At 41.3% G+C, this 12,845-nt stretch overlaps 1 protein-coding gene across 1 annotated transcript in view; it reads left to right on the forward strand.

The window, feature by feature from the left end:
* ATP2C2 (ATPase secretory pathway Ca2+ transporting 2) overlaps window positions 1-12,845 on the forward strand; it is a 117,274-nt gene that overhangs the window by 76,111 nt on the left and 28,318 nt on the right. The window contains exons 10-13 of the mRNA XM_007477242.3: window positions 2,480-2,555; window positions 8,259-8,325; window positions 11,540-11,664; window positions 11,921-12,018. Of these exons, the coding sequence (XP_007477304.2) occupies window positions 2,480-2,555; window positions 8,259-8,325; window positions 11,540-11,664; window positions 11,921-12,018 (366 nt within the window). The remainder of the gene's footprint in view (window positions 1-2,479; window positions 2,556-8,258; window positions 8,326-11,539; window positions 11,665-11,920; window positions 12,019-12,845) is intronic.

Genomic DNA, 12,845 nt, shown 5'->3' on the forward strand with positions numbered 1-12,845 from the left:
AAGTATCTGAGGCTGAATTTGAATTTAGGTTATCCTAACTCCAGGCTTTATCAAGTGTACCACTCAGGTACCTTCAGATGAAGTCTGAGTGACCACATATCAGAGATGTTGCAGAGAAACTTCCTACCCATGTACAGTTTGGACTAGATGACCTCTGAGATACCTTCTACATCTGAGAATCAGTCATTCTAACTGATAGTGTTTAGCTTTAGAGAAGAAGAGACTTGGGGGACACAACTGTTTTGTTCCAGTAACAAAGGACTGACATGGAGAAGTAAGACTTATTCTCTATGGTCCAAGAGAACTAGAGTATAGAACTAGAACCAAAGCAGAGCTATGGAGACATCTTGGAGATGGTCCATAATTGTCCAAAATTGCCCAAAGAAAAGCAATGGGGACATTGTGGAGAATGGCCATAATTATCCCGAATTGTCTTAATTTTCCAAAGTGGGGACAAGAAGACAACTTGGAGATTGGCCATAACTGTCCAAAACAGAGAGATGGAGACAATATGGAGACTGTCCATAATTGTCCACAATTGCCCAAAGTGGAAATATAGGGACAATACAGAAATTGGCCATAACTGTTTAAAGAGATACTATTGGAGACAATGTGGAGATTGGCCATAATTATTCAAAATTGTCTAAATTGTTCAAAGTGGAGCAATGGAGACAATGTGGCGATCATCTATAATTATCCAAATTGTCCAAAGCAGAGCAATGGAGATCATCAGTAGTTGTCCAATTTTTCCAAAGTGGAGATAAGGAGATAACATGGAGATTGTTCAAAGCAGTCCAAAGCAGAGAAATGGAGATAATATGGAGATTGTCCCTAATTGTTCACAATTGCCCGAAGTGGAAACATGGGGATGATATGGAGATTGGCCATAATTATCTGAAGAGAAACTATGGAAACAACGTGGAGATTGGCCATAATTATTCAAAATTGTCTAAACTGTCCAAAGTGGAGCAATGGAGACAATATGGAGATCATCCATAATTGTCCAAATTGTCCAAAATGCAGATAAGGAGATAATATGGAGATTGTCCGTAACTGTCCAAAGCAGAGAAATGGAGATAATGTGGACATTGTCCCTAGTTGTCTACAATTGCCCAAAGTAGAGATATGAGGATGATATGGAAATTGGCCATAATTGCCCAAAGTAGACATATGGAGTCAGTATGGAGATCATTCAAATTGTCCAAAGTAGAGAAACGGAGACGACATGGAGATTTTCCTTAATTGTCCAAAGCAGAGATATTGAGATGATATGGAGATTATCCAAAATATGGAGGCAAAATGCAGTGCAATGAGGATGGACTTTCTCTCTCAAAGAAGTCCGCAGATAGAACTAGCTGCCTTAGGGGATAGTGAGATTTCCTTTATAGAAAAGGTTCAACCCAAGACTGGAGGGCAATTTCAGTCAATCAGAAAGCATGCACAAAGCACCTACTATAAACCAAGTATCCATGGGACTGCCCAGGAACTAGGGATATAATCAAAAGTAACACAGTTCCTGCCTGCCCTCAAAGAAGTTCGATTCTACCCCAGTAGACATTATATTCACGGGTAAGTATAAGGAAAAATCAGATGTATACAAGTCAAATATGATCATCTTCCTGCTGCTGAGACCTTCGGCTGCCCCTAGAAAGCTGGACTCTAATAGATGAGCTTTCAATTTACCCTAAATCTACTCTTGGTGCCACTTTCCAGGTCTCTATGCACCATGCTACTATGCAAACATCCTCTCTCAAGGTCTCCTTCATTTGTTGTATTCTCTGATCAGAATAGAAGCTTCTTGAGGGCAGAGATGATCTTCTTGGATTATATTTGTGTCTTCAGTACTCATCACAATGTCTAGCTCATAAGAAGTTCTTAATTCATGTGCTGTCTATCTACTTGGGGCGGTCATATCATGCAGAGAGAGAAGGGGCCAGATGTAAGAAATGGCGAGGTGAAATCAGTAAGCTTTGGCAACTTAGATATGTTGGACTGAGGGAAAGTTTGGAGTTGAGGATGATTCTAAAACTGCAAACTGAATTCCTCAACAGAAGTAAGGAGGTTAGGAGGAAAGGTAGGTTGAGGAGGAATTGTTGAATTCAATTATACAATTGTACAGTTCTCAGATTCTTTGAAATGTATTATTACTGGAGCAGCTGGGCAGTTTAGTGGATAGAGAGCCAGATCCTGGGTTCAAATGTGACCTCAGACACTCCTAGCTATGTGTCCCTCCGCAAGTCACTTAACCCCAGTTGCCAAGCCCCTGCTGGTCTTCTGACTCAGAACCAATACTTAGTATTGATTCTAAGATAGAAAGAAAGAACGAAAAGAAAGGAAAAAAAGAAAAGAAAGAAAAGGAAGGAAGGAAGGAAGGAAGGAAGGGGGAGGGAGGGAGGGTAAAAGGAAGGAAGGAAGAAGAAGAAATGTGCAATTACTGTTGTTATTACATGAAATTGATTACTCTTTCTTATCCCATCAGACTCCTAAAACTCCTTTACAGAAAAACATGGACAAACTGGGGAAACAACTTACACTCTTCTCTTTTGGCATAATTGGTGAGTTAATGACTGTTCATATTATAGCTTTAAAAAAAATCTCTTACTTTCTGTCATAGTAACAACTCTAAAAAGAGCAAGGGCTAGGCAAACAGGGTTAATTGAGTTGTCCAGGGTCATGCAGATAGGAAGTATCTGAGGGGAGAACACTGTACACACTAACTGCAATGTAATACAATGATCAGCTGTGAAAGACTTAGCTACTCTCAACAATACAATGATCTAGGACACGTCTGAAGGTCTTATGGCAAAGAATGCTCTCCACTTGGGGACAGCTAGGTGGTTTAGTGGATTGAGAGACATACCTGAAGATGGGAGGTCCTCAGTTCAAATCTGGTCTCAGATATTTCCTAGCTGTGTGATCCTGGGCAAGTCACTTAACCCCCATTGCCTAGCCCTTACTACTCTTCTGCTTTAGAACCAATACACAGTATTGCTTATAAGACATAAAGTAAGGTCGTGTTTTTTTTTTAAGTGCTCTCCACTTTCAGAGAAAGAATTGTTGGAATCAGAATGCTGATGAAAGCATAGGATTTTTCACTTTAGTTCATTTATGGTTTCATATTTTGGAGTTTTGGTTTCAGTTTTGGTTTCTTACAACAATGACCAATATGAGAGTATGTTTTACATGATGACATGTATAACCCAGATCAAACTGCTTACCATCTCTGAGGTGGGAGAGGAAGGGAGGGAGACAATTTAGATCTTATAATTTTGGAAAACTTACATGTAAATGAAAAAATTAAATGTCTTTTAAAGAATTTTTAAAATTCTTAAATTCTTTGAAATGTTTTGAACCCAGATCTTCCCAACTCTAGGCCTGGCACTCTATCCACTGTGCCATCTAGCTTCCCCCCCACATTAAAATTTAACTGCTCAGGGAGTCACCCTAAAGGACCCTTAATAATTGTTCCAACTCTAACATGGCTCCATTCTATGGAGGAAAATCTTCCCTTTTTCTTCATACCATTTCTTTGACCTTTGTCTTCTAGTTTCCCCAGGCATTTGGGATTAAAACATGTTGTAAATTATGCCTGGTACTCCAAGAGAAGGAGTGACCATAGCCAGCACCCACATTTTACAAAGGAGGCATGGGGATGATGGGAGATATGACTGACTAGCAATGAATAAATTACAGATCTGGAACTAGAACACTGATCTCCTGGCCCTGACCAAACAGTCAATGAACTAATCCTTAAGTAGTTATTAAGCACCTACTGTATGCCAGACCCTGGGCTAGGTGTGATGGTCCTTGCTCTACCAGGAAGGAGATAGCCAGTGCTTCTTTCCTCTGGTAGCACCAACATCTCTGTCTAGCATGAATGAATTTTTTGCATAATATAAGCTTTGAAAGACCAAACTTTCTTCTTCTGATAATTCTTTATGGGGTGTGCATGGGGTTGTACTGCTATTGGTTTAGGCATGGTCTTAGGGTCTAGATTTTGGCTTAGGCTTAGGTTCAGAACCTGGAGCAGTAGATGTTGGGTGACGGGGCTTGCTACTGACTTGTGCTGGTACTCCTTGTTGGTGGCACCTTGCTGCATCCTGGGCTCCCCTCTCATCCCAGTGAACCAGATACTCTGCTACCTTTCAAGTTGTTCTCTACATGAAAGGGGCTTCATTCCATCCCCTTGTTGGTTCTTTCCCTCCAGTATTAATCTTGAGGCATTATTTTAAGATTGGTTGGAGAGTATCCTCATGGTGGTTCACACTTTTCCTGCTTCTACTCCGCCATCTTGGCTCTGCCCCCGACTCTTCCATCTTAATCATTCTTTACAGACATCTCTCTAACTTGCCGTTTTCCCTTGACTTTGGAAACTGTTATACTGAACAGTATGGTGTCCATGGGCAGAAAATCCTAGTTCCAGTCTAAAGTCTATCACTGTTGTATTACTAAGTTATCTTGTACAAGTCCCTTCCTTGCTTTGAACCTCAGTTTCCTCCCCTGTTAATTGGAGAATTAGCCTAGATGATCCCTTTAAGTTTTCTGATAACTTGAGTGTTCTCTGAATCTATACTGCCAAACATGTAATCCTGGATGACTGTTGTGAATATCCATTGATATGTGGGGAGGTCAGACAGTGGCATTTGCTTAGGCTCTGGAGATATACAAAGCTGCTCATTTTATAGCTGGTGGTTTCTTAGGCTTTGCCATCTCCTCCCAGGATACCAGTTATGATTTCTTTTTTCTTTTTTTTTCAGTTGTGATTTCTAAGTGCTTCAGCTTAAAATTTCTTCCCTCTCCCAGCATGCTCAATCCTGTTTCTTATCTCATGGGTCTTCTCTTCTGTTCCCTGGTAGTTACATGAATAAGTTCAATTCCAAAGTTCCCTGAATCCTCAGGTAGCTCCTGGACCCGCCTCCCTGTGGAGAATAAGACATTAAGCTTTGCAGCTCTTTTTAAAACAAAACAAAATAATAAAAAATAACCCTTTACCTTCCATCTTTGAATAAATACTGTATATTTCCAAGGCAGAAGAGCAATGAGGGTTAAGTGACTTGTCTATGGTCACACAGCTAGGAAGTATCTGAGATCAAATTTGAACCCAAGACCTCCCATCTCTAGGTCTGGCTCTCAAGCTGTTGAGCCAGTTGGTTTTGTAGCCCTTGTTATATTCTACTGGATCTCCAGCTACAGAACAAGCTTTATGTGGTCTCCAAGGTCCCTGCCAGCTATAGAGCCAATGATGCTTTGCCTAGAAAGGGTTAAAATTACTGGTTGCAAAATTCCACTTTGATGCCAATTGATTTAATAGGGTATTATTATTCATCCACTAAGGTCCCACTTGAAGGCTCATTCTTATGTGGAGATGAACTCGGTTTCTCAAAACAGAATACAAGCTCTGACATATCATCCTGAGCTAAAGGCTGCTCTCATCAGTAGAGGATTGACCCCAAAATGGCGGCACTGCCCTAGTCATAGAAACTCATGAAATATCTACTGAGATTGTTTGAGAGGCTCACTTTCAGAGAGATGGAACATTACCCTCTGGCCAAGTTACCTTGTCCAATTGGTGTAAGCTTTTTGAAGGCAAGAACTCTTCGTTTTTGTCTTTGTATCTCCTATGCCTGCCACAGTAACTTGGGCAAAGAAAGTCAGGAAGACCTAGATTGGAGTCCTTCCTCTAATACATACTGTGTGGCTGTGGTCAAGTCACTTCACTAATCAAGGAGTACAAGGGAGTTTTCTAAGATAGCAAGTTTCAGAGAATTTGCCAGCCTACATTGGTAGAGGAAGTCCTTCCCCAGGAGGAAGCACTGAAGTTAGAAGTCCAGTTCCTCTCCTCCCTGTTCTCCCCCAATATCATCTCCATTTTACAGATGAGAAAATAAGATACAAAAGATTAACTGATTTGCCCACAGTCACCTTGCTAGGATGCGTCTGAGATGGGCTTTGGGTCCCAGTCTTTCTGAGTGCAGTACTCTATTATACCAGTAGTAGTGGCCGTAGCAGCAGCAGCAACAGCAACAATAGATGTAGTAATCAACATTTCTCTTTTCTTCCTTTCTACCAGTGGATTATAAACTCCTTGAGGGCACGGATTGCCTTTTGCTTCATTTTCTATCCCCACCTGCTTAGCACAGCGCCTGGTACATAGTAGGTGCTCAGTAAATGTTTATTGATTGACAGACTGATCTTTAAGGTTTAAAAAGCATTTTCTTCACAATAGTATCAGGTAGAGTCATAAATTCAGAGCTGGGAGGAGTCTTAGAGACCATTTTATCCAAGTATCTCATTTATAGTTGAAAAAACTAATACCCAGACGGGGAAGAAAGACACTTGATTGAGATTACATTGCTAAATTACTGACCTACTGTTGACTTAATACCATCTAGCCTTCTTCTCACTATGCCAGCCCTAGAAAATCTCACTTGGGGGTAGCCAGGTGACTCAGAAGGTTGAGAGCTAAGCCTAGAGACAAATGATTCTGGGTTCAAATGTGACCTCAGACACTTCCTAGCTGAGCACTTAACTCCCATGGCCTAACCCTTACCACTCTTCTCCCTTGAAACCAATGCACAATATTGATTCTAAGACAGAAAGTAAGGGATTTTAAAGAAATAAAAGGGGGGATGGAGAGAGGAATGGAGGGAGAGAGGAAGGAAGGAAGGAAGGAAGGAAGGAAGGAAGGAAGGAAGGAAGGAAGGAAGGAAGGAAGGAAGGAAGGAAGGAAGGAAGGAAGGAAGGAAGGAAGGAAGGAAGGAAGGAAGGAAGGAAGGAAGGAAGGAAGGAAGGGAGGGAGGGAGGGAGGGAGGGAGGGAAGGAGGGACGGAGGGAGGGAGGGAGAAAGGAAGGAAGGAAAAAAGACTTATTGGTATCATAGTGTTTCTGGTAGGTTATAGATTGAACTAGTTTACTTTAATTCCATTGTAACCTCATATGTTTTCACAAAATCTTCACCACTCTAGTTCACATGGTGCTCATGCCATATTAATGAGGAGTCAGCATATCTGAAATCTGAGTCATACCCAAGTGATGCCTTGCTACTTGATCTCCAGCTACAGAACATCCTTTATGTGGTCTCTTTCTCTGCCTGGAAAGGGTTGAAAAATTACTGGTTACATATTCTACTTTGATGCCAATTAGTGAAATATTGAATAGGACATTATTATTCACCTACCTTGGTCGCACTTTGATGGCTCATTCTTATGTGGAGATGAGCCTGGTCTCTTAAATAACATACAAGCTTTGGCATATTGTCCTGAGCTAAAGACTGCCCTCATCAGTCGAAGGTTGACCACAAAATGGCAGAATTGTCCTAGTCATGGAAACTCATGAAACTATCTACTGAGATGTGGAATTCTCTCTGTCTCTCTTCTCTCTGTCTCTGTCTCTCTGTCTCTCTGTCTCTGTCTCTCTGTCTCTCTGTCTCTCTCTTTCTCCCTCCCTCCCTCCCTCCCTCCCTCCCTCTCTCTCTCTCTCTCTGTTTCTGTCTCTCCCTCTCTCTCTTATCTTCCATCTTGGAATCAATACTATGTATTGGCTCCAAGGCAGAAGAGTGGTAGACAGAGAGAATTCATTAGTAAAAGGGCAGTCACAATGCAATATGGGTCCATGATGGATAAATATTAGATCATATTATAATAATATTGAACCCAGAGAAGGTAATACACAGATAGTTAATTATCAGAGATGGGATTCCCAAATCCAGCCTTGTAGTACCACACTGCCTTTCTATAAAACACTACATCAGATTTGGCATTATTATGATAAACAGTAAGCCCTTACAGGTGGTAATAAGTGTTAATAAGATAAATCTTTGAGTTAATTACTGAGAAAATGCATCATTAAACAAATAATTCCCCTCCCCACAGAACTATTTAATAATATTTCCATTAGCCACCCAAAGTGGGGGGTGGGGTGGGCAGACCTTCCACTAGTACATATCCTGCCTCCTCCATGCCTCATTGGATAATGCCTTAAGCTGGTGTGACCAAAGATCCCCGTTAGCTGGCCACCAGCTCTTTGATGATGAGGCCCACAAAGATGGCAGTTTATTATGATTCTTTATGAATAGCCAATGAAGCCCTAGTTAAGAGAATGGGCCATTTCTTGGCAAATGGAGAAAATAATGTTATTACACACTTCTGTGCATCTGTGTGTGTGTGTGCATTTTTATAAACTCCTCAAGGAAGTGCATTTTTAAAAATTCTACAGCTTTTAGAGAATGTTACCTGTAATCGCCTTTGTTTCTCTACCAGGTTTAATCATGCTAATTGGCTGGCTTCAAGGAAAACAAATTCTCAGCATGTTCACTATCGGAGTGAGGTAGGTAAGAGGTTGTTCCTTGGTTGCCTATTTGTGGTCCAAGAACAAATGGAGAAAGGCTAGGCAGAATGGAAAGGAGGATTTGGAGGTGTATCATTCGTCTTGTTCTTGGCGAAGCTAGGTAGTGAGGTGTACAGAATGCCAGATTTGGAGTGAAGAAGACTCATCCTTAGGAGTTCAAATCTGGCCTCAGACACTCACTAGCTATGTGACTGTGGACAAGTCATTTTACCCTGTTTGCCTCAGTTTCCTCCTCTGTTAATTGAACTGGAGAAGGAAATGGCAAACCACTATGGTAACTTTGCCAGGAGACAAATGGCGGACACAGAAACAACTGAACAACAGCAAAAAGTCCTGCTCTTGCAATGGGAAGAAACTATCCACGAGGGCTTCCTCTTGCCATGGTATTCTTCACTTGGTTCTTTCTTACAGTTCATTAACCACCACAGTGTTAGGGATAAAAGGACCCAAAATAATATATCACCTAAAACAGTCCCAATGCATTAGAGATAGAAGGAAGCATAACAGAAGTGGAAGTTGGGAAAGGAATAAGCATTTATTCAGTGTTCCTGTGTGCCAAGCACTGTGCTAATTAAGTGCCTTATAAATATTAAATCAGTTGATGTTCACAATGACCCTGGGAAGATGGTGCTGTTCTGATTCTTATTTTACAGTTGGGGAAACTGAGGAAAAAAGAGGTTAACCAACTTGTCCAAGACCACACAACTAACTCCAGGCATTGGGGCTTTATCCCTTCTGCCACCTTGCAATCCAGAATAGCTAAATCAACATCATTAATTCAAACCTTTTGTTATGCAGAAAAGTGAATCGAAGCCCATAGCCAGAAATTAACTTGGCCCAGGTAAGATAGCTCAGTTCAGTGGCTGACTTGGGACAAGAATAAAGACTCATATGAGGGGAAGAAAAGGAAAAGGACCCAGGCCTCCAGGTCTCCCATACCAGAGCCCATTCTAGTATGCCCTTCATCCTCTTCTGTGATCTTTCCATTTCACCAAAACCAAAATGAACAAATGAATGAAAAACCATTGAAGTGTTTACCATATGTCAAGCATTATGGGTATAAATTCAAAAGCAGGGGGCAGCTGGGTGGCTCAGTAGATTGAGAGCCAGGCCTAGAGATGGGAATCCTGAGTTCAAATCTGGCCTCAGACACTTCCCACCTGTGTGACCCTGGGCAAGTCACTTAACCCCCTTACCTCTCTTCTGCCTTGGAACCAATACACAGTACTGATTCTAAGACAGAAGGTAAGGGTTTTAAAAAAGAAAAAAGAAAGGGACAGAGTACAAATTTGAATGTAGGTCCTAGAGTTTCAGATCTTTGGCATCATACTTCCCCTTCTCGGGTTCTTTCCAGATCAAAGATCCTATGGTAAATAATTTTTAAAGATTTCTAATTTCCTCTTCTACCTTGGAACCAATACTTAGTGTCAATTCTAAAAGAGAAGGTAAGGGTTTAAAAAAAAAAGAGGGCAGCTAAGCAATGGATAGAGAACCAGGTCTGGAGGGAAGGAGGTCCTGGGTTCAAATCTTCTCTCAGATACTTCTTAGCTATGTGGCTCTGAGTAAGTCACTTTAATCCTGTTTGCCTAGCCCTTGCTGTTCTTCCTTGAAACCCATATTTAGTATCAATTCTATGACAGAAGATAATAGTTTAAAAAAAAAGATTTCTCATTTAATTGGTGTATAGACAGTTTTACAGGTTACCATGGCCTCCTTCTTCCCCTCCTCCCCCCCAAAAAAAGGCTGTGCCCTTCAGGAGCCTTTTCTTCTAAATGGCTTTTAAGGGAATTCAGAAGTGGTTCCTGTTCTGTTTCTCACTGCTGTATCCTAGTATAGGTATCTTATTAACACTCTTTTTCTAGCCAATTTAAAAAAATGAAAAAACCTGTTAAGCTTCTGCAAATGTTAGCTTTGCGGGTCTTATCAGCCTTTGATAGAGAACCAAAAATGATTCTTGACATTGCCCCAGAAATGCAGGGCCAGGCCCCATGATCAAATACAGCCATCAGTAGTAAGCTGCTTGTTTATTTAACATTTGCTAAATGTCCCATTATCTCCTAAGGTCAAGGATTGCCATTCACATGGCATTGGGCAACACTGAGACATAAAGACTGAATGAGCCTCTTCTTTCACTTAAATGACGCCCTCTCCATCCCACAAGACAAATAACTCTCAGAGGCACCTGGGAGTTGACAATACCAGGTTGTTGCTGATCACTTGTGCGACCCTGGGTAAATTTCCTCTTGGGTAAATAAGAGTATTGGACAAAATCAACTAGGAGGACTTTCAAGCCCTAGAGTTTTGTGACTCATTCTTATCTAGTGCCATCTTTACCCTAGTTTTCTTTTTTTAGATAAACCCTTACCTTCTATTTTTTTTAAACCCTTATAATGCTATGCATTAGTTCCAAGAAGACGGGTAGGGGCTAGGCATTGGGTGTTAAGTGACTTACCCAAGGTCACATAGCTAGGAAGTACCTAGGGCTAGATCTGAACCCAGGTCCTGGTGCTCCATCTACTCTGTTGAACCTATAAAGTTAGTCTTCATCTTGACCTTGATCTACCCTAGACCAGTTTCCATTCTGTATCAGCAGGAGAAGTTTTACTCCAAGATCTAGAGTTAGAAGGAACTTCAAGAGGTCATCTGGTACAGTCCAACCATCTCATTTTATAGATAAAGAAACTGAGGCCCAGAGGCTGGGACTTATCCAAGGTCATACAGGTAGAGAACCTCAAGTTGTTTTCTTTCCCACACAGATAAAATCAGTCCAAAGAAATCTGTCTAAAAGAAAAATAACAGAAAAAGCAAAAGGAAAAAAAATTCACGTCTGTAAGCCTAAGGTTTAAAGAGTATTTTTAACCTTGTGAGATAGTACAAATGTTACTCTTGTATATATATATATATATATATATATATATATATGGAAACCGAGGCCTGAAGAAGTCAGATGACTTGTCCAAAGTCACACTGCTTCCAAGAGTAGAAGCAGATGTGGGGAAGAGTGCAGGAGGGTACTGAGTTCTTAAGGTTTGAGGGACACAGTATTGAAGAGAGAACAAGGCATGGAATAGGGGCATGAGGGTGCCGGGAGTAAACTTCACCACCTTCCCATTCTGTGGCTCCTCAATATGATGAACAACATCCATGACATGCACTAACTGAAAGCTGACCACAATTTACCATTTCAATCCAGCCTGGCCGTGGCCGCCATCCCAGAAGGCCTGCCCATCGTTGTCATGGTGACTTTGGTTCTTGGTGTTCTGAGGATGGCAAAGAAGAGAGTCATCGTGAAGAAGTTGCCCATCGTGGAGACCTTAGGTAAGGTCTCTGCCAACCCCAAAGTTAACATAAATGAACGCATAATACAAATTCATTCTCTGAAATGGTGATGCAGTGCCGGATTGACCGATTCTTCTTGAAAGTGAAATAGATCATCGTCGGATTGGGAACGTGTGGTTTGTAGAATTTGCCGGATGCTTTGGCATTCGATGGACATTCCTTTAGTGCATCGTTGTCCCAAGACTTGTTTAATTATTTGCTCTGTCCATTCTAATTGGAAATTTTCTCCTGTCAGGTTGCTGCAATGTTATCTGCTCGGATAAGACAGGTACCCTGACAGCCAATGAAATGACAGTAACCCAGCTAGTAACTTCTGATGGCCTCCGGGCAGAGGTAAGCCTAACACTGCTTTATAAGGCACAGAACAAAGATAGGTCCTGCTTATGCTCTGTCCATTGCCATGAGAAGGACTTGATAAAAGGAAGCACAGGACAGTGGGAAAAGTACTGTGCCTAGGGTGCCTAGGTGGCACAGTGGATAGAGTGCTATGTCTGGAGTTGGGAGGACCTGGGTTCAAATCTGGCCTTAGACACTTCCTAGCTGTGTGACCCTGGGCAGGTCACTTAAAAGACAGAAAGTAAGGGAATAAAGAACAAAAGATATGAAGGAAGGAAGGAAGGAAGGAAGGAAGGAAGGAAGGAAGGAAGGAAGGAAGGAAGGAAGGAAGGAAGGAAGGAAGGAAAGGGAGGGAAAGAAAGGAACAAAGGAAGGAAAGAAAGAGAGAGAGAAAGAAAGGAACAAAGGAAGGAAGGAAGGAAGGAAGGAAGGAAGGAAGGAAGGAAGGAAGGAAGGAAGGAAGGAAGGAAGGAAGGAAGGAAGGAAGGAAGGAAAGAAAGCAGAGCAAAGCACTGGGCCTAGAGTCAAAAGGTCTATGTAGGGTCCTTGTTCCTTTCACCTGCTTTCTATGAAACCTTGGAAAAATCACGTGACCTCTGAATCTTAGTTTTCTCATTTGTAAAATAAGGACAATAATACTTAATTTCTACCTTACGTTACTTACATTACTACATATTCAAAATGAGATAATATCTATAAAGTTGCTTTTACTGTACAGTACTGATACATAATACATTTAAATTCATAATACAAATATAAATACATCTCCCAATCCCTCCTCAAACTAGCAGGTGAGGTCCCCAGAGTAAACCTAGTTCCTGCTC

Source organism: Monodelphis domestica, chromosome 1 (assembly GCF_027887165.1).
Source record: "Monodelphis domestica isolate mMonDom1 chromosome 1, mMonDom1.pri, whole genome shotgun sequence".
NCBI classification, from domain to species: domain Eukaryota; kingdom Metazoa; phylum Chordata; class Mammalia; order Didelphimorphia; family Didelphidae; genus Monodelphis; species Monodelphis domestica.